At 45.3% G+C, this 17,849-nt stretch overlaps 1 protein-coding gene across 12 annotated transcripts in view; it reads right to left on the bottom strand.

Moving 5' to 3' along the window:
- The window catches only part of LOC105711376 (ADP-ribosylation factor 2-like), a 33,089-nt gene that overhangs the window by 11,123 nt on the left and 4,117 nt on the right, over window positions 1-17,849 (bottom strand). For 6 of the 12 annotated variants that reach the window (XR_010339801.1, XR_010339799.1, XR_010339805.1 and 3 more), the window contains exon 2: window positions 17,077-17,187. Coding sequence is in view for 3 of the 12 variants with exons in the window: in XM_064369355.1 (XP_064225425.1) it covers window positions 17,077-17,187 (111 nt within the window). In the remaining 9 variants the exon portion in view is untranslated. Of the gene's footprint in view, window position 1; window positions 89-198; window positions 532-7,799; window positions 11,724-15,088; window positions 15,210-17,076; window positions 17,188-17,849 lie in introns of those variants that run through there. The other 6 variants (XR_010339800.1, XR_010339807.1, XM_064369357.1 and 3 more) reach the window with 5 other exon arrangements.

A 17,849-nucleotide genomic window follows, 5' to 3' on the forward strand; every position in this document is an offset into this window, starting at 1 on the left:
CCTCAGGAAACCACCGTCCTGCAGCCTTGGAAGACTGAACTCCTCCGGTGCCCAGACTGTCCTGACCTCAGAAGTACAACCCAGTCCACTTGGAGGAAGCAAAGAGGGGTTTTTAAAGAGATATAAGCAGCTTCACTGAGAGCTCATGGCTAAGCTCAGATTTTAAGAGGACGTGAACAAGAAAAACTAAAGAACGAATTATAAGAATAGTTTCAGAAATGTTTACTAATGAGAGGAATATGTGTAAGGCATTTAGCACAGTGCCTAAAGCACAGTAAGCAACCAACAAATGGTAGGTGGTGTTAATACTCTTATGACTAAGTCCCAGAATGACAGGGCATTACAAGAAAATGCACACATCACAAAAGCAGCCTTAAAAAGCTATTTTTTTTTCAGGGCCAGAGTAACAGGAAAGAGATAGACCCATTATTCAAGACAGATGATGTAATGTGAATAAAAGACTGAACATTTTAAAGCATCTTTTCTCCTAGTATTCTTGTATTTTCTTTAGAAGAGAGAATAATCTTCAACCTGGAAAGGATAATAAACACAATTATAGGGAAATTGGGACCCAAAACAGATGACACAGCACTCAAGGAGAGCCCTTCTTCTTTATGGGATCTACACTCTTAACTCCAACTGAATACGTCCAAGACCTTTACTGTGTGATTGCAAACCCCTACTGTCAATATTGAGACATCAGGAAGCTGAGAAAGGTGGGGGGAAATTAGAGATGAGCAAATGTCACCCAGGTTTGTGAGAGAGAGAAGGTGGATTCCAGAAAGGACAAGTGGATATGTCTGAGGTTGATCCGCAATCAGATAAGCTTATAAAAGATGGCAGATGTTACTAGTGGCCAAAGTGGCTTACTAAGAGCAATTAGTCAAATTAACCTTATTTCCATTGTTGAGAAATTGGTACATGAAGGCATTGCCATGCATACCGTATACTTAATTTTAGCAAAGCACCTGACAGAATCTTCCAGGACTCCTGGTGGGTAAGATGGAGCAATAAGGGCTAGATTTAAAGTGTGATTAGCTAAGTTACATAGATGGCTGAACATCCACATCTAACAAATGAAGTGTCCACTACAGAGCACATCATATGTGCTTAGTAAATATCTGCTACACAAATGAATCAAGCTGGAGGGAGGTTTCTAATGGCATGTCCCCATCTTATTCTAGACACACAATATGTGTCTATTCTAGACACACAATGTGTGTGTGTGTGTGTGTGTGGAGAGAGAGAGAGACTCCCTCTGTCACCCAGGCTGGAGTGCAGTGGCATGATCTTAGCTCATTATAACCTCCATCTCCTGGGTTCAACCGATTCTCCTGCCTCAGCCTCCTGAGTAGCTGGGACTACAGGTGCACGCCACCACACCCAGCTAATTTTTGGATTTTTGGTAGAGATGGGGTTTCACCATGTTGGCCAGGCTGGTCTCCAACCCTTGACCTCAAGTGATCACCCACCTCAGCCTCCCAAAGTGCTGGGATTACAGGCATAAGCCACTATGCCCAGTCATAGTCAATATTTTTTTTATCATGACTCAGATGATGACTTATGAGTCACAGGTATCAAATTTATAGGAAGCAAAGCTTGGAGGGAGACCTGATACATTCAATGACAAAATCCGAACTTCAAAATAAGCCAACAGGTTACGATGATGGGCCAAAGCCTAGATGAAATGAAGAGACAAATGCAAATCATTCATTAGGTTCCTGAAAGCAGGTGCACAGATGCAGAAGAGGGAGCCCGGGCCCCACTGCATTTCCTCTGAAAGATCTGCAGGTCTGAAATGATCCCAGGCTCAGTCTCAGTGTGCTTCATCAGTATGAGGTGGCTGCCAACACACAGCTGCAAACTTAGGCTACACAAGAGAATGGAGGAAAAAGAGCCCCGACATGCACTGCCCCAGCAATAAGAGCTCATATGTATTGAGTGCTTATTATACTATATGCCGATACTACACTGTGTTTTACAGAAATGATCTCTCATTTATGTAAATACGCAGGTGTAATTTGTTTGTTTTTGAGACAGGGTCTCGTTCTGTTGCCCAGGCTGGAGTACAGTGGTGCAATCTCAGATCACTGCAGCCTCCACTTCCCAGGTTTAAGTGATTCTCATTTCTCAGCCTCCCAAGTAGCAGGGGCTACAGGCATGTGCCAACATGCCCAGCTAAGTTTTGTATTTTTAGTACAGATGAGATTTCACCATGTTGGCCAGGCTGGTCTTGAACTCCTGACCTCAAGTGATCCATCCGCCTCGGCCTCCCAAAGTGTTGGAATTATAGGCATGAGCCACCAAGCCTGGCCTCGGGTATGGTACTGATCCAAAAGGATATCTAAGGTACAGTAAGGGGGAAAGATCTGTTTTGTACGTAAGAGTAAGTTAGTAGAAACACAGTGAGGAGAGTCGGTGAAAGGAGGGGAACATCAAGAGAATGCTGGTGGAAGGCTGCAGGATGTTTCCACCTCTGAGATCCCAAGGAGGTCGGTGAGAAGAGAAGCAAGTCAGATTTCAATCAGATGGCACCACAGACCCAGCTAAGATTGAACAGGGTAGGCCTACTCCAGGCTGATATAGTTCGGGAGCCCCATCCTCATATGAATAGATCGTAATAAGAAAAGCCTGTGATAATAAAGTCTATTAAGGATTGAAGCAGTATGTGGTCTAGTTGGCTCTGCCTTGGGGATGGTTTGGGGAGGGGTCTGTGCAGTGGTGAGATCAAGAGGAGGCTCTTGAAAAAAAAAATGCCAGCCAGGCACGGTGGCTCACACCTGCAATCCCAACATTTTGAGAGGCCGAAGCGGCTGGATCATCTGAGGTCAGGAGTTCGAGACCAACCGGCCTGGCCAACATGGTGAAACCCTGTCTCTACTAAAAATACAAAACTTAGCTAGGTGTGGTGGCAGGTGCCTATAATCCTAGCTACTCAGGAGGCTGAGGCAGGAGAATCAGTTGAACCTGGGAGGCAGAGGTTGCAGTGAGCCAAGATCAGGCCACTGCACTCCAGCCTGGGTGACAAAAGCAAAACTCCATCTCTTAAAAAAAAAAAATTGGAATGACTATTAAAAGAACAATGTAAAGAAAAACAAAAGAGCATAGAGAAACATAACCAAACATAATTGGTGAAACTTGATTGAATCCTGGTTTAGAAAAATAAAAGCCACTATAAAAGACAGCAGGGACAAGTGAGGAAATTTGAATATGGACTGGAAAGGAGATGACGGAAAACTGTTGCAGATTTTCTCAGGTGTGAAGATAATTTTGTGTTCCTGGTGGAGAACATCTTCATGCTTAGGAGATTCATGCTGAAGTTCTTAAGGGTGAAGGCTCATGATGTCTGCATATTATCTTCAAATACATCAGCCAAAGAAGTATTAAATATATGTAAATTGAGATCTCCAGGGCAAATGTGAACAATGGGTGCATCCAGGTGAATTTTCTTTTTTTTTTTGAGGCAGAGTCTCGCTCTGTCACCCAGGCTGGAGTGCAGTGGCATGATCTTGACTCCCTGCAAACTCCACCTCCTGGGTTCAAGCGATTCTCCTGCTTCAGCCTCCCAAGTAGCTGGGACTACAGGTGCCCACCACCACACCTGGCTAATTTTTATATTTTTGATAGATAGTTTCATCATGTTGGCCAGGCTGGTCTCGAACTCCTGACCTCAAGTGATCTGCCCGCCTCGGCCTCCCAAAATACTGGGATTACAGGTGTGAACCACCACATTCAGCCAATATCCACTATCTTAATAAACGGTAGCCATGATTACTACCACCACCTTCATTATTATTAACACTCAAAAGTCTTCTGCTCTGAGTGCTTATTTTGCCTTTATCTTTTAGGAATATCCCTGTTTTCTGGGTCTTTCCTGGTGTCCAGCCCTTACCACAGGCATGTGATGGATTCCCCTACACTTGGGAACCCCCAAAGCTGACCCCAGCCAAGGATGCATGAGTCAGTTGGGATAGAGCAGCAGCACCACCTAGTGGCAATATGCAGAAGTACGCTAATTACTGGCCAAATGGCAGGAGCTGGTCTAAAAGCTACTACTTTAGGAGATCATGCCACTGCACACCTTGAAAGTCACCTACTCCAGCGGTTCATCCAATGCTTATGTGGCCACAGCATCCTCATAGAGAGGGCTTCCCACGCCACACACTAGAGCAAAGGGGGGCGGAGAATGAAAAACAAAATAGAAGAAAAGTTCTATGTGTAACTGTAATGCTCCTCAGGGACCAGAGTAGTAAAAAAATCAAAGTTTAAAAAGCATCCCCAGTCAGGCACAGTGGCTCATGCCTATAATCCCAGCACTTTGGTAGGTCGAGATGAGATGAGCGGATCGTGAGGTCAAGAGTCGAGACCAGCCTGGCCAATATGGTGAAACCCCGTCTCTACTACTAATACCAAAATTAGTATAATTACTACTAATGGGTGTGGTGGTGCATGCCTGTCTCAAAAATAATAATAATGCTGATGAGTTCGTGGCCAGCACTGCTGTTCATACTTAGACAAGATATCTCCAGGGAAACACCAGAGCAAGACATTCAAAGATAGGAGACATTTAATCCTCATAACCCTGTGAGGTAGGTATCAGTAACCTATTTAACAGTTAAGCAAACTGAGGCTCCGAGACACAGAGGCTAAGAGTCAGTGGCCTGAGGCCAGCAGCCATTGAGGGACATGGCAGGGATGCAAACATGGCTTTCAGGGACCCAAATCTTTCCTCAAAACTACTGTACTAAAAAGTGCTCCCCACTTACACTTATCCTGACTCACCAGCTCCAGCATCCCAGTGTGGGAAAGGCTGTAGTGAATGTGCCATGAAAGTCTCAGCGAGGCATACTGCCAGGGCCTAAGGCTGGGACAGCACCTCTGAGTTTGTCTTCCATAAACGCACCCTATGAGTTTTCAATAGAAACTGCTTAAATGGATGGGGAAAGAGATTTCGTGAAGTTCAAGACATTCAGAAGCACCTGGCCATCCTCTCCTCCTTCCAAAGCAAGTTCTTTATTGTCTGAGCAATCAATTAGTGTTAAATGGGGCCTGGCACTGTACTAGGTACACTATACCATAAATACAAAAGCGTAAGACACAGTCCCTGCCCATTTGAGGCATACAATCTAAATATTTCTCAGAGGTTGGGCGTGGTGGCTCATGCCTGTGACTCTAGCACTTTGGGAGAATGAGGCAGGCAGATCACCTGAGGTCAGAAGTTCAAGACCAGCCTGGCCAACATGGTGAAACCCTATCTCTACTAAAAATACAAAAATCAGTTGGCCATGGTGGCAGGCACCTGTAATCCCAGCTACCTGGGAGGCTTGAGGCAGGAGAATCGCTTGAACCCAGGAGGCAGAGATCACACCATTGCACTCCAGCCTGGGCGACAAGAGTGAGGCTCTGTCTTGAAAAAATAAAATAAAATGAATGTTTCTCAGAAATTACTCCATGGTTAAAAAGCAAATCTGGACTCAGTTGCCAGCATGGCAATGAACATTCTTTAAAGTCAGTATTTTAAAGAAAAACGCATACCACACATTTATTATGGCATGAAATTTTTTGATTTTTTTCTTAGTAATATCAACTTCATTTTTTTTTTTTTTTGAGATGAGTCTCACTCTGTTGCCCAGGCTAGAGTGCAGTGGTGTGATCTCTGCTCACTGCAACCTACGTCTTTCGGTTTTAAGTGATTCTCCTGCCTCAGCCTCCCGAGTAGCTGGGATTATGGGTGCCCACCGCCATGCCCAGCTAATTTTTGTATTTTTAGTAGAGACGGGGGTTTCACCATGTTGACCAGGCTGGTCTTGAACTCCTGACCTCATGATCCACCCACCTTGGCCTCTCAAAGTGCTGGAATAATAGGTGTGAGCCACCGTGCCCGGCCAACTTCATTGTTATGAATAAACAAAGTTTACTTTGGTTAAAATTCACTTGGGATGGCCTTCCTTTATAATTTTCTATTTATTTTTTAAATTTTAATATATTAAAATTTGGGACAGGTTCTCGCCATGTTGCCCAGGCTGATCTCAAACTCCTGGGCTCAAGCAATTCTCCCACACTTGGCCTCCCAAAGTGCTGGGATTACAGGCATGAGCCACTGTGACTGGCCAATCTTCTATAATTTGAATAAATATTTTTTGAAAAAGTAGTTTTAGAAGGTTAAATAGGCCAGGCGTGGTGGCTCATGCCTATAATCCCAACACTTTGGGAGGCCAAGGCGGGCAGATCTCTTGAGGTCAGGAGTTCAAGACCAGTCTGGCCAACATGATGAAACCCTGTATCTACTAAAAATACAAAAATTAGCCAGGTGTGGTGGCAGGCACCTGTAGTCCCAGCTACTGGCTGGAGAATCATTTGAACCTGGGAGGGGGAGGTTGCAGTGAGCCAAGATTGTGCCACTATAAAAAAAAAAAAGTTAAATAGTAGAAGTGCTTAGGTACAAGGAAGGTCGACAGTTATCTGGACAAACAAGCTCTAGGCTACTTAGTGAACCCATCTCATCTCCGGGACATGTTTTTAATACTTGGAGGACAACATAAAACAAATTTCCAAGTGGTTCATAAGATGCCATGGCCATCCAGAAGAGGGCGGCAATGCCAGGACGTGTGGTCTTGGCAAGAGATACTTTTCACAGCAAAATTGAGCACTAACTCGGGGCAATACCAGGGGTGGCTGGGAATCTCACATTCCCCAAATCAGCCCCTCGATTCTGTCACGAACTCTCAGAACTCATAGGCGTGTGGTTCTGGGAAAGAAACTAATCAAAACCACAATCTGGCCTGACACAGCCAAACCCAGGGACAGCACCATTCCAAAAGTGAGCTGTCTGCTTCATGGGAAGACCATTCATCTCAGAGCAGGGGCCCGAGACCCAAGACCGTGACGCCAGAGCACAAACATGACCCTCTGCTGGCCTGTGGGGCTCTGGGAAAGAGCTTCAGCCTCTCGCTGGGTCACCTCCTCGCAGGGTCCCCACCTGGCAAATAAGGGAAGGAACTAGCATAATAAAAGGGCTGGATATCTTCCTAGTGTTATGAAGCCTTGATATGCCAATGAAAAAGCTCACTGACATCTTTAAATAAAGCATCTTACACCAGGAAGTCTGGGCTAAAATATAAGTTCAGGGAAAAGTTCCAATCTGAACCTCTTCGCACCTGCAATAAGTAACTACCTTTGCTTTTCTGAGGACCATGTGCTTTAAAGCACCTAGGAGTGAGCTGCTAGCTCCAGCAGTATGGTAAAGAATGATGATTTCTGCGGGTCGCAGTGGCTCATACCTGTAATCCCAGCACTTTGGGAGTTCGAGACCCAGGCCTGGGCAACATGGTGAGACCCTATCTCTACACAAAGTACAAAAATCTGCCAGGTGTGGTGCCGTGCAGCTGTAGTGTCAGCTACTCGAGAGGCTGAGGTGGGAGGATTGCTCGAGCCTGAGAGGCAGAGGTTGCAGTGAGCTGAGATCACATCACTGCACTCCAGCTTGGGTGACAGAGAGGAAGCCTGTCTCAAAAAAAATATTCTTTTTAATAAAAAATGAACAAACATGAAAAGGTACAGTAAAAATACGGTTTTTTTTTTGAAAAAAAAAAAAAAAAAAAAAGAATGACAATTCCTTCCTTTTTACGAAAGGACACCAAAGACTAACAGGACTCCAGATGCCAGACCAAGACTGCACTGGCTGAACTCAGTCCGCGTTCCACTCGCCTCCATTCCACCGCAAAGCCCGCTCTGGCCTCCGAGCACCATCAAGCGCGCTGGACTTCTCCATCAATTACAAAAGTGATCATCAAAGCTACTGAAATGGAAGTTGGCATTTAAAACTTAACACTGGGTTTCTTAAAATGCAACACTGCTTATGGCATGGATAAGGCACACCGTGAGAAAGCTGCCTCCACCCCCAGCACACAGCACACTCGGCTTCTCACACGTACGCACAGCAGACGCCAGCCGATGTGGCCCTAAGCACAAGGAATAGATCCTTCTGGTCAGTTCTGGTTTTGGAGCTGGTTGGAGAGCCAGTGCAGCCCTTTGCAAAGCCCGTGTCCACTCGTGTCACAAGTGGCCTGAATGTGCCAGTTTCTGTAGCGGAGGGAATGGAGGCCGAGCTTTCTGTTCTCTCTGCTGTGTTCATAGCATTAGGGAGATCCTTGAAAAAGAACATTCAAAAGTCAATGGAAACTATTGTATCCATATAACAAAATATGCTCTTCCCCGCCAAAGGAGCCCAAACCCATGGCCTTCTCTCTGTCTGTTGATGGCCACTCCAGCCTTCCAGTTGCTCAGGCCAAAAAGCTTGAAATTATCCTGACTTTTCTTCTCTCAACGTCACAGCCAATCTGTCAGGAACTCCTAATGGCTCCACCATCAAAATTTATCCAGACTCTGACCACTTACTAACTCCACAGCTGTCACCCTGATCTGATGCCACATCGCTTCTCAGCTGGAAGACTGAAATAACTTCCTAACGGGCCTCCCTATTTCTCTGCTCTTGCTCCCCTGAAACCTGTTCTCAACCCAGCCATTGGTGAGTCAGATCGAGTCATTCTTCTATCAAAACTGCAACAGCTCCCCTTCTCTCAGGGTGCGACTCAGAGTCCTTACCACCGTCTACAAGGCCTCCCAGACCAGAGACATCATCTAAGTGGCCTGTTTCATCTTTTCAATATGGCACTTACCATACGTTACTACATCATGACATTTACTTATTTAAGTATATTTATAATTGACCATCGTCTCCTCCAACTAGAATGCAAGCTTTACAAGGGCAGGAATCCTGGTCTATCTTTTCCTCTTATGTATCTCAAATGCCTCGAAATGTCCTTGGCACAGAACAAGCTCAAACTAAATTTGAGTGAATTAGCATTAAAGAACAAAGCAGCTGTAGATGGACTGATGTGGAAGGACTTCCGAGATATGCCATGTGAAAGAACAGAATCATACAAATGCTCACACAGGCAGAGAAAGTTGATCTCTGGAAAGAGAATAAATTTAACAATGAAGAGTAGCATTAGAATATTTCATTTGAATATTCTGAACTGTATGCATATTTATGCCACGAGAATATTCTGTTTGTATAATTGAAAACAGCAGAGTCACCAAGCCCAGCAGCTTACACCTGTAATCCCAGCACTTTGGGAGGAGGTGGGAGGACAGCTTCAGCACAGGTGTTTAAGACCAGCTTGGGCAACATGGCAAGATCTCATCTCTACAAAAAATTTAAAAATTAGCTGGGCAAGGTGGCCCGTGCCAGTGGTTCCCAGCTACTTGGGAGGCTGAGGTAGAAGAATCACTTGAACTTGGGAGTCTGAGGCTACAGTGAACTGTGATCACACCACTGCACTCCAGCCTGGGTGACAGAGAGACCCTGTCTCAAAACAAACCTCCCCTCCCACACACAAACAAACACTCCAGATTCATTTTCTTTTTATATTTATATTTTTATTTTTTAATTTTTTGAGACAGTCTCGCTCTGTCACCCAGGCTGGAGTGGAGTGGTGCAATCTCAGCTCACTGTAACCTCTGCCTCCTGGGTTCAAGCAATTCTCTTGCCTCAGCCTCCAAGTAGCTGGGATTACAGGCACCCACCACCACACCTGGCTAATTTTTTTCTTTTTTGTATTTTTAGTAGAGACAGGGTTTCGCCACGTTGGTCAGGCTGGTCTTGAACTCCTGACCTCATGATCTGCCCACCTCAGCCTCCCAAAGTGCCAGGATTACAGGCATGAGCCACCAGGCCTGTCCTCATTTTCTCTTTTTAATAGTCATATGTTCACTAGTGCAAACTACAGACTGACACTGAACCTGAACAGCAGAGTAATGGTTGCGTGAATGATGATCCATCCACCGTTTAAAATCATGTCTACAAAGAGTTGGATAACAAGAGATGATGCTTTTGATACATCTAAACAGGATGCAACATTGTCAAAACAGTATGATCTCAATTACATAATGAATGTACCCATGGAAGAGAAAGTGAAGAGAATGCGACAGTGGTCATCTCAGGCTGATACAATTCCATCTGGGTATTTCTACCTTCTTTTCCATGCTTAGTTTAGCTCAGAGTCGAGGCTGGATAGTTCTCCCCTTGGTCTTTCTCCCATATTTCTTTTACTATTTTACATTTATGTACAAGCCCTTTTCCTCCTCCAAAACAGGCCTTATACGATCCAGTCTCCTCTCCTCTCTCACTCTCCTCTGCTCATTCTGTTCCAGCTGCACTGGCTGTCATGCTGTTCCTAGAACCATGTGGCTCCCTTCCTCCTGGCCTTCTGGTCTCTGCTCAGATGTCATCTTATCCAAGAGGCATTCCCAGGCTTTCCCACACCTGCCCTGCCCCCTTACTATGCTATTCCTTCTTCCACAACACTTACCATCTGACATATATTATTATTATTATTATTTTACTCTGTAGCCCAGGATGGAATGCAATGGAATAATCTTGTCTCACTGCAGCCCTGAACTTCCAGGCTTAGGCGATCCTCCCACCTCAGCCTCCTGAATAGCTGGAACCACAGGTGCATGCCTCCACATCCACCTAATTTTTCTATTTTTTGTAGAGATGGGGATTCATTATGTTGCCCAGGCTGGTCTTGAACTCCTGGGTTCAAGTGATCCTCCTACCTCAGCCTCCCAAAGTGTTGGGATTTCAGGCATGAGCCACCACACTTGGCACATTACATGTTATTTATTGGTTGACTCTCTTCTCACTAGCAACATAAACTCCATGAACACGAGGATTTTTGTCTGTCTTGTTTGCTGCTATAAACCCAAAACCAAGTCTGAAACTTACTAGATGTTCAAGGAGTATTTACTGAGTGAGTGAATGAATCGAATGTAAGACATTCCAGCGGCCAAGCTCTGCCTCACATCTGTAATCCCAGCACCATGGGAGGCCAAGGTGGGAGGATCACTTGAAGTCAGGTGTTCGAGACCAGCCTAGCCAACATGGCAAAACCCCATCTCTATTAAAAATACAAAAATTAGGCGGGCATGGTGGCGCACACCTGTAATCCCAGCTACTCGGGAGGCTGAGGCAGGAGAATCACCTGAAACCAGGAGGCAGAGGTCACAGTGAGCTGAGATCACACCACTGCACTCCGGCCTGGGCAACAGAGTGAGACTCTGTCTCAAAAAGAAAAAGACATTCCAGCAAGGAGATGGTGGGTGACATGATGGTTGGGACTGGAGAGAGGGAGGCAGACATCTCATTTAAATGTCTAAATTTATAAGTGAGGCATTCGGCAATAAATTTTAGTTCCAGCATTCAGAAAGCCAATAACATCATACCTGTTTATTGGCAAATACCAATAAAACCGCATTTCTGAGCTCTTCTTCCGCTAACAAGTCAGTTAGAACTTCCCGAGCCTCATCAATCCCCTCTCTGTCATTACTGTCAACCACGAAAATCAGACCTGGAAAGAAATCTCGAGCATGTTAGTGATTTGAGCCTGGAAAAAGCAGCTACTGGGCCAGGCGCGGTGGCTCACACCTGTCATTCCAGCACTTGGGGAGGCCGAGGCAGGAGGATCACCTGAAGCTGGGAGTTCAAAACCAACCTGACCAACATGGAGAAACCCCATCCCTACTAAAAACACATAATTAGCCAAGCGTGGTGGCACACACCTGTAGTCCCAGCTACTCGGGAGTCTGAGGCAGGAGAATCGCCGGAACCCAGGGGGCAGAGGTTGCAGTCAGCCAAGGTCCCACCACTGCACTCCAGCCTGGGAGACAGAGCAAGACTCCATCTCAAAAAGATAAATAAATAGCATTCAAGGGCTAGCCCCCTAAAGCAAAACTTGGGACAAAAGCTGAAGTGCAGGTACTTTCTTTAGGAAGTGATCCCAGGGAGCAGGAACGAGGGGCTGAGGGAGTAAAATAGGGCAGGAGGGACAGACAATAGAAGAATGAGTTATCAAGCTGGCCCCTGCTATGGGACCAGTGCTCACTATTGCAGGACATTCTAAGAAGCCATATCAAATGCCTGTCAGAACTGTCCACCCAGGGGACAACAGAGGAAGCAGGCATCCTCCAGTACCCATTCCTTGTTGGTCAAGATCAACTCAACAGGTGTTCGGCCACCCACACTGGTGTGAACACCAAGAGCGTTCTATGGGCATCTGCATAATAATGAATTGGGTTGGTCTTTGTCCCCAGTTTCTAGAAGGTAGCCTCTAAACTCGTGGACTTTTCAGAGTGATAGGAGTGTCTCTGTTGCCATGGCGGGCCCACACCTGTCAGTTTATGCTCACAAGGTGGCTCAGGGTGGACCCCTAGATAGTTTATGCTAACCAGATCACTTCTGGGGAAATGAGGGTGCTGGAGTTTGAGTCACATGGCCAATGATTCAATCAATCATGCCTATGCAATGAAGCCCCAATAAAAATGATGAACACTGAAGTTCAGGAGAACGTCCCAGGCTGGCAATGCTCTGTACATTGTCACACATCTATCTGCTGGAAAGGTAACAAATCCTGACTCCGTGGGGAGAGGACAAGGGAAGCTTTGGGTTTGGTGCCCTCCTAGATCTATGTGTCTTTTCCTTTGACTGATTCATTTGTATCCTTTTGCTTTACTGATCAATTAATAAAACTGTAATTGTAAGCATAGCACATCCCTGAATTCTGTGAATCAGTCTAACAAATGAGGGGGTAGTGGAAATCGCCAAATTTGTAGCCATCTGGCCAGAAGTGATGGTGATCTGAGGACCCCCAAACCTGCTGTAGCTGGTGGCTGAAGTTAAGGATTCTTGTGGAGGATGGTGCCCTCAACCTGTGAAATAAGCCCCAACTCCAAGGGGCTGGTGCCAGAAGTCTCTGCAGCATCCCATACTATCGTATCAGATAAATCCCAGGAAGCAAAAGATACCTGGGGCAGACCAAAGAAAGGCACCACCCCATCACACCTGAGTGAAGGTGGCCAAACCTGCGCAGACCCAGTCACTGCTCCATTGGCTAGAGGAAGCTGTGGAGCCAAAAGCATCTCCGGGGAGGGGTACAGGAGGCACCCAACACACCCTCCAAGCACAGCAAGGTGACTCCCTAGGCAGTAGTTCATGTGACAATAATGATAATGCCAATTTGTCTGCCAGGTGTGGCAATGCACATCTGTGATCCCAGCACTTTGGGAGGCCAAGGTGGGCAGGTCATTTCAAGTCAGGCATTCGAGACCAGCCTGGCGAAAATGGCAAAACCTCATCTCTACTAAAAATATGAAAATTAGCCAGGTGTGATGGTGCACGCCTGTGGTCCCAGCTACTTGGGAGGCTGAGGTGGGAGAATCGCTTGAACCCGGGAGGCAGCAGTTGTAGTGAGCTGAGATCCTGTCACTGCACTCCAGCTTGGGTGACAGAGTGAGACCCTGTCTCGGAAAAAACAAAAAACAAACAAACAAAAACTTGTGTTTGGCTAACAGTAAGCCCTTAACATAAAAGTGTCAAGTGGCTGCCAAAAGAACTGGTTTGACCCTAGGCTGCATCACCAGAAGTGATAGGGTCTCAGTTCCTAGGATATGGGTGATGATAACAGGCTTACTCCACATCAGTCAGATGGAATCATTACATGGGCGGTGCTGGACCCCACACTCTAAGACGTGGGCAAATTGAAGAAATTCAAAAAATGACCAGGAGAGCAAAGGCATTAGACACTAGGCCATATGAAGAACAGCTGCTATCACTGGAGATTTTACCTGGAGAAAAGACTTGGTGTGGGTCCTGACTGCTATCTTAAAGCAGCTGAAAGGCTAGGACGTAAAGAGGCTTCCAGCGCTTTACAGAGCTCTGTGAGGTGGAATAAAGTGGGTGAAAACTACAAAAGTCAGCCTAACAGAGTGTCAGCAGACGAAGACACAATGGCGGCCTCAGAAGCCATTCCTGTCACTAGGATATTTGCTTGTGCACAGCTTCAGTCACAATTCATGGGGACCCTGCAGAAGAGACCCTGGAAGGAAAACAGTAGTGGGAGGAGATGACTTCTTGGTTTCCTTTGACAATGAGATTTCACGACTATGTCTAGGAGAGTAAATCATTGCTGGCCCTCTTCTCTTCCCTTTCCCTCTGTGCTTCCCAGGCCCACTCAACAGCTGCCTGAACCAGCAGCTCCAGAGCAGCATACTAAGGCTAACAACGAGCTCCCACGGCCCACGGCTTCCGCATGTTTGGGGCTTGCACGTGAGTCAATGTCATGTCTGCTACACTGTATCAGATTTAAAAATGAAAAATATTCAAAACTTGCCAGGCACGGTGGCTTACACCTGTAATCACTTTGGGAGGCTGAGGTGGGCAGGTCACAAAGTCAAGATACCAAGACCATCCTATCTAACACGGTGAAACCCCGTCTCTACTAAAAATACAAAAATTAGCTGAGCGTGGTAGCGGGCGCCTGTAGTCACAACTATTTGGGAGGCTGAGGCAGGAGAATCACTTGAACCCAGGAGGTAGAGGTTGCAGCGAGCCAAGATCTCGCCACTGTACTCCATCCAGCCTGGTGACAGAGCAAGACTCTGTCTCAAAAAAAAAAGAAAAAGAAAAGAAAAGAAAAATATTTAAAACTCCCCCCAAATATTTTATATGCTATCAGCAGTTCTGGTCTCTCATCAAAACTAAGCAAGCCAGATTATCCAGAAATGTGAGCTCCTTAGTCACCAGTGCAGAACTCACACAGGGAGGAAGCTGCCGTATTATCCCTTTGCCACTCCTAATAAAGCCTTGTAATATTAGGTGCCATTTTATACTGTCTTTATATAGGGCCTTACCTAAGAACCTAACATCAGACTGATCCCACATCTGAACTAAGAGAACCTACAAAAAGTGTATTTATACATGAATAGTATACTATTAATGTGTTTTTTAAATGGGAACATATGAATATAGAGCTGCTGGTATATACATAAAATATGTCTGCACAGATATACAAGAAATAAAAATAGTCGTCTGCCAGGCATAGTGGCTCATGCCTGTAATCCTACCACTTTGGGAGGCTGAGGTGGGTGGATCACTTGAGGTCAGGAGTTCAAGACCAGCCTGGCGAATATGGGGAAACCCCATCTCTACTAAAAATACAAAAGATTAGCTGGGCATGTTGGCGGGTACCTGTAATCCCAGCTACTTGGGAGCTGAGGTAGGAGAATTGCTTGAATCCAGGAGGCGGAGGTTGCAGTGAGCTGAGATCGCACCATTGCACTCCAGCCTGGGTGACAAAGCAAGACTCTGTCTAAAAAAAAAAACAGAAATCACAAACTATTCAAATTCCAATCTATACAAGTGAAACCTACACAGTTAAATGTCTTAATAGAGAGCTAAAAGCATTCATTAAGTTCTGTCATACTCAACACATTGATGAAGAAAATCTAAACTAAACGACAGCCTGATCTTTAGAAACTGGCAGGAAAAACAGGGGCCGCATCCAAGACCATTCATAGCAAGTCCATTCTTCCAACAGCTCCCAATTGCTGTTTCATGAAAAGTCCATATCACCCATCCAAGGTCCTAGAATATAGCCAGCTCCCTGCCATCAAAAGCAATAGTTACTGAAACCCAGTAAGACTAGGCTTGTTATGAAGAGAAGATTGCAGAAATAAAGGCATTTATTTCATGTTGCTATTTGAATGTGTAAACTCCTAGTAAGGAAAGAAAAAAGAATTCTGCTAGAGGAATGATGAAGCGAAACCTCAAACAATTTGGGCTTTTAAGTGCCTACTGTCATCCAGCCACAAAATGAAGCGTTTTACAAAAGTAATTTAAGCCCAGTGACGCAGGCAGTAGGTATTAGCTGCATTTTAAGACGAGGCAATTGAGACAGACGAGATTACCTAACTCTCTCAAGATTTCACAGCAGAGCTGGGGTTCAAACCCATGTGTTCTAGTTTTATTAGTTAAGAAACTGCAAGGGTTTGCCAAGTTGTCACGTGCCAGTCCAAGATAAATAAATGCTCTGAGTATCAAATATAAATATAATCTGCAGTAGATTGAAACACGAAGATACAAAAATCTAAGAGTCACCATGGAAGTTGCTGGGATATCAAGCGGTTTCTCTGAAAATCCATGAAGGAAAACAATGAAGTATTTTTCCAGCCTTTCTTATATAAACTATATTTCAGGGTAACCAAATATTTGATGAGGAAATTCTTTGTTTAGAAGGATTTTAGCTAATAAATGCAGAGGAGTAACAAGTTTTAGGTGGGGGGCGGGGGGCAGGGGGAGAAGTCACCATTTTGTAACTTCTAATAAAATAATGGGTCTAGGCAATAGTCTTCAATGGATGCTAAAACGATTAGGTGAAAGGTTGATGGAGAATTTCAATTTAGGGGAATTAGGCTGATACCATCTGAAACCATTTGGCATCTTTAAAAATGTGACAACCTAGTGGTTGCCAGGGAGTAGGGGGATGGGGTGGGGGAGGCAACAGAAGTTATAGTTTATGGGTACAAAGTTTCGGTTTTACAAGATGAAGAGCTATAGAAATAAATGGTGGTGATGGTTGCAGAACATTACGACTGAACTATACACCTAAAAATGGTTAAGATGGAGCTGGGTGCAATGGTGCACATCTGTAGTCCCAGCTATGCCAGAGGCTGAGGCAGGAGGATCATTTGAGCTCATGAGTTCATATAGAGACCTCAGGAACCACTTCTTAAAAAGAAACTAGCTGGGTGTGAGGGCTCACGCCTATAATCCCAGCATTTTAGGCCAAGGTGGGCAGATCATTTGAAGCCAGGATTTCGAGAACAGCCAGGCCAACATGGCAAAACCCCAACTCTACTAAACGTACAAAAATTAACCAGGTGTGGTGGTATGTGCCTGTAGTTTCAGCTACTCAGGAGGCTGAGGCAGAAGAATCACTTGAACCCAGGAGGCAGAGGTTGCAGTGAGCCAAGATCACACCACTGCACTCCAGCCTGGGCAGCAGGGCAAGACTCCATCTCAAAAAGGAAACCTCCCCAGTAAGTGTAAGGAGACCCTAAGAGAGAGAATGACTGCCAGTGTAAATGGAGCAGAGCACCCCCAGGTATCACTTCAAGCATCCATCTTCAGAGACGTTTCACAGAAACAGTATTGAGGCTAGAGTGAATCATCTTTACCTTTCGTGTCCTGGAAACAATGCCACCACAGAGGTCTGAATTTGCAGTGGCTGCCAGCATCCCAGACTGTGAAGCTGATGTTTTTATATTCAACCGTCTCCATATGGAAACCTAAATGAAATATGCAGAAAATGTTTAATTATGATTTGTGCTGGTTGAACAATTCAAAATAATTTCAACATGTGGATAGTACTTTTAATTTATAAAGCAGCCTGCTAGTCAAAAAGCTATAGCCTTCAAAGAGAATGTGCTGGCCCACTCTTCCATTCATCAGGACAGGCTCAAACCTTCTCTACTCTCCAATTTCCAGCCATGCACCTGCCCTTTCTCTCAGCAGGAGTCTATCACAGTGTACTTCAGATCAGAGAAGCCAGCGATGGGACAGACTTCCACTTCCACCATACAGTGTAAAAGGCAATCTACATCTTCACCCCACGCATTTCTTCCTCCCTCTTGGAGCAATGGAAGACAGTAACTCTCTTCCATAAACTCCCTCCATCTGTGAGCCAGACCCACTCCACCCAGACTGTCTGGAACCTTTTACTATTCCTATTCTCTCTCATATCTGAGTATCTCCAATCTGTTCACCTCAGCATGCTTAAGTCTTTTACATCTTTAAAAACGACAAAACAAACCCTTCCCTGATCCCCACAGCTTCATCTGCACCCTCTATTTGCTCTTTTTTTTTTTTCCAAGAGATAGGGGCTTGCTGTGTTGGCCAGGCTGGAATGCAGAGGTTCGATCACAGCTCATTGCAGCCTCAAACTCCTGTG

Source organism: Aotus nancymaae, unplaced genomic scaffold (genome assembly GCF_030222135.1).
Source record: "Aotus nancymaae isolate 86718 unplaced genomic scaffold, 86718_ANA_hifiasm-v0.15.2.pri h1tg000089l, whole genome shotgun sequence".
NCBI classification, from domain to species: domain Eukaryota; kingdom Metazoa; phylum Chordata; class Mammalia; order Primates; family Aotidae; genus Aotus; species Aotus nancymaae.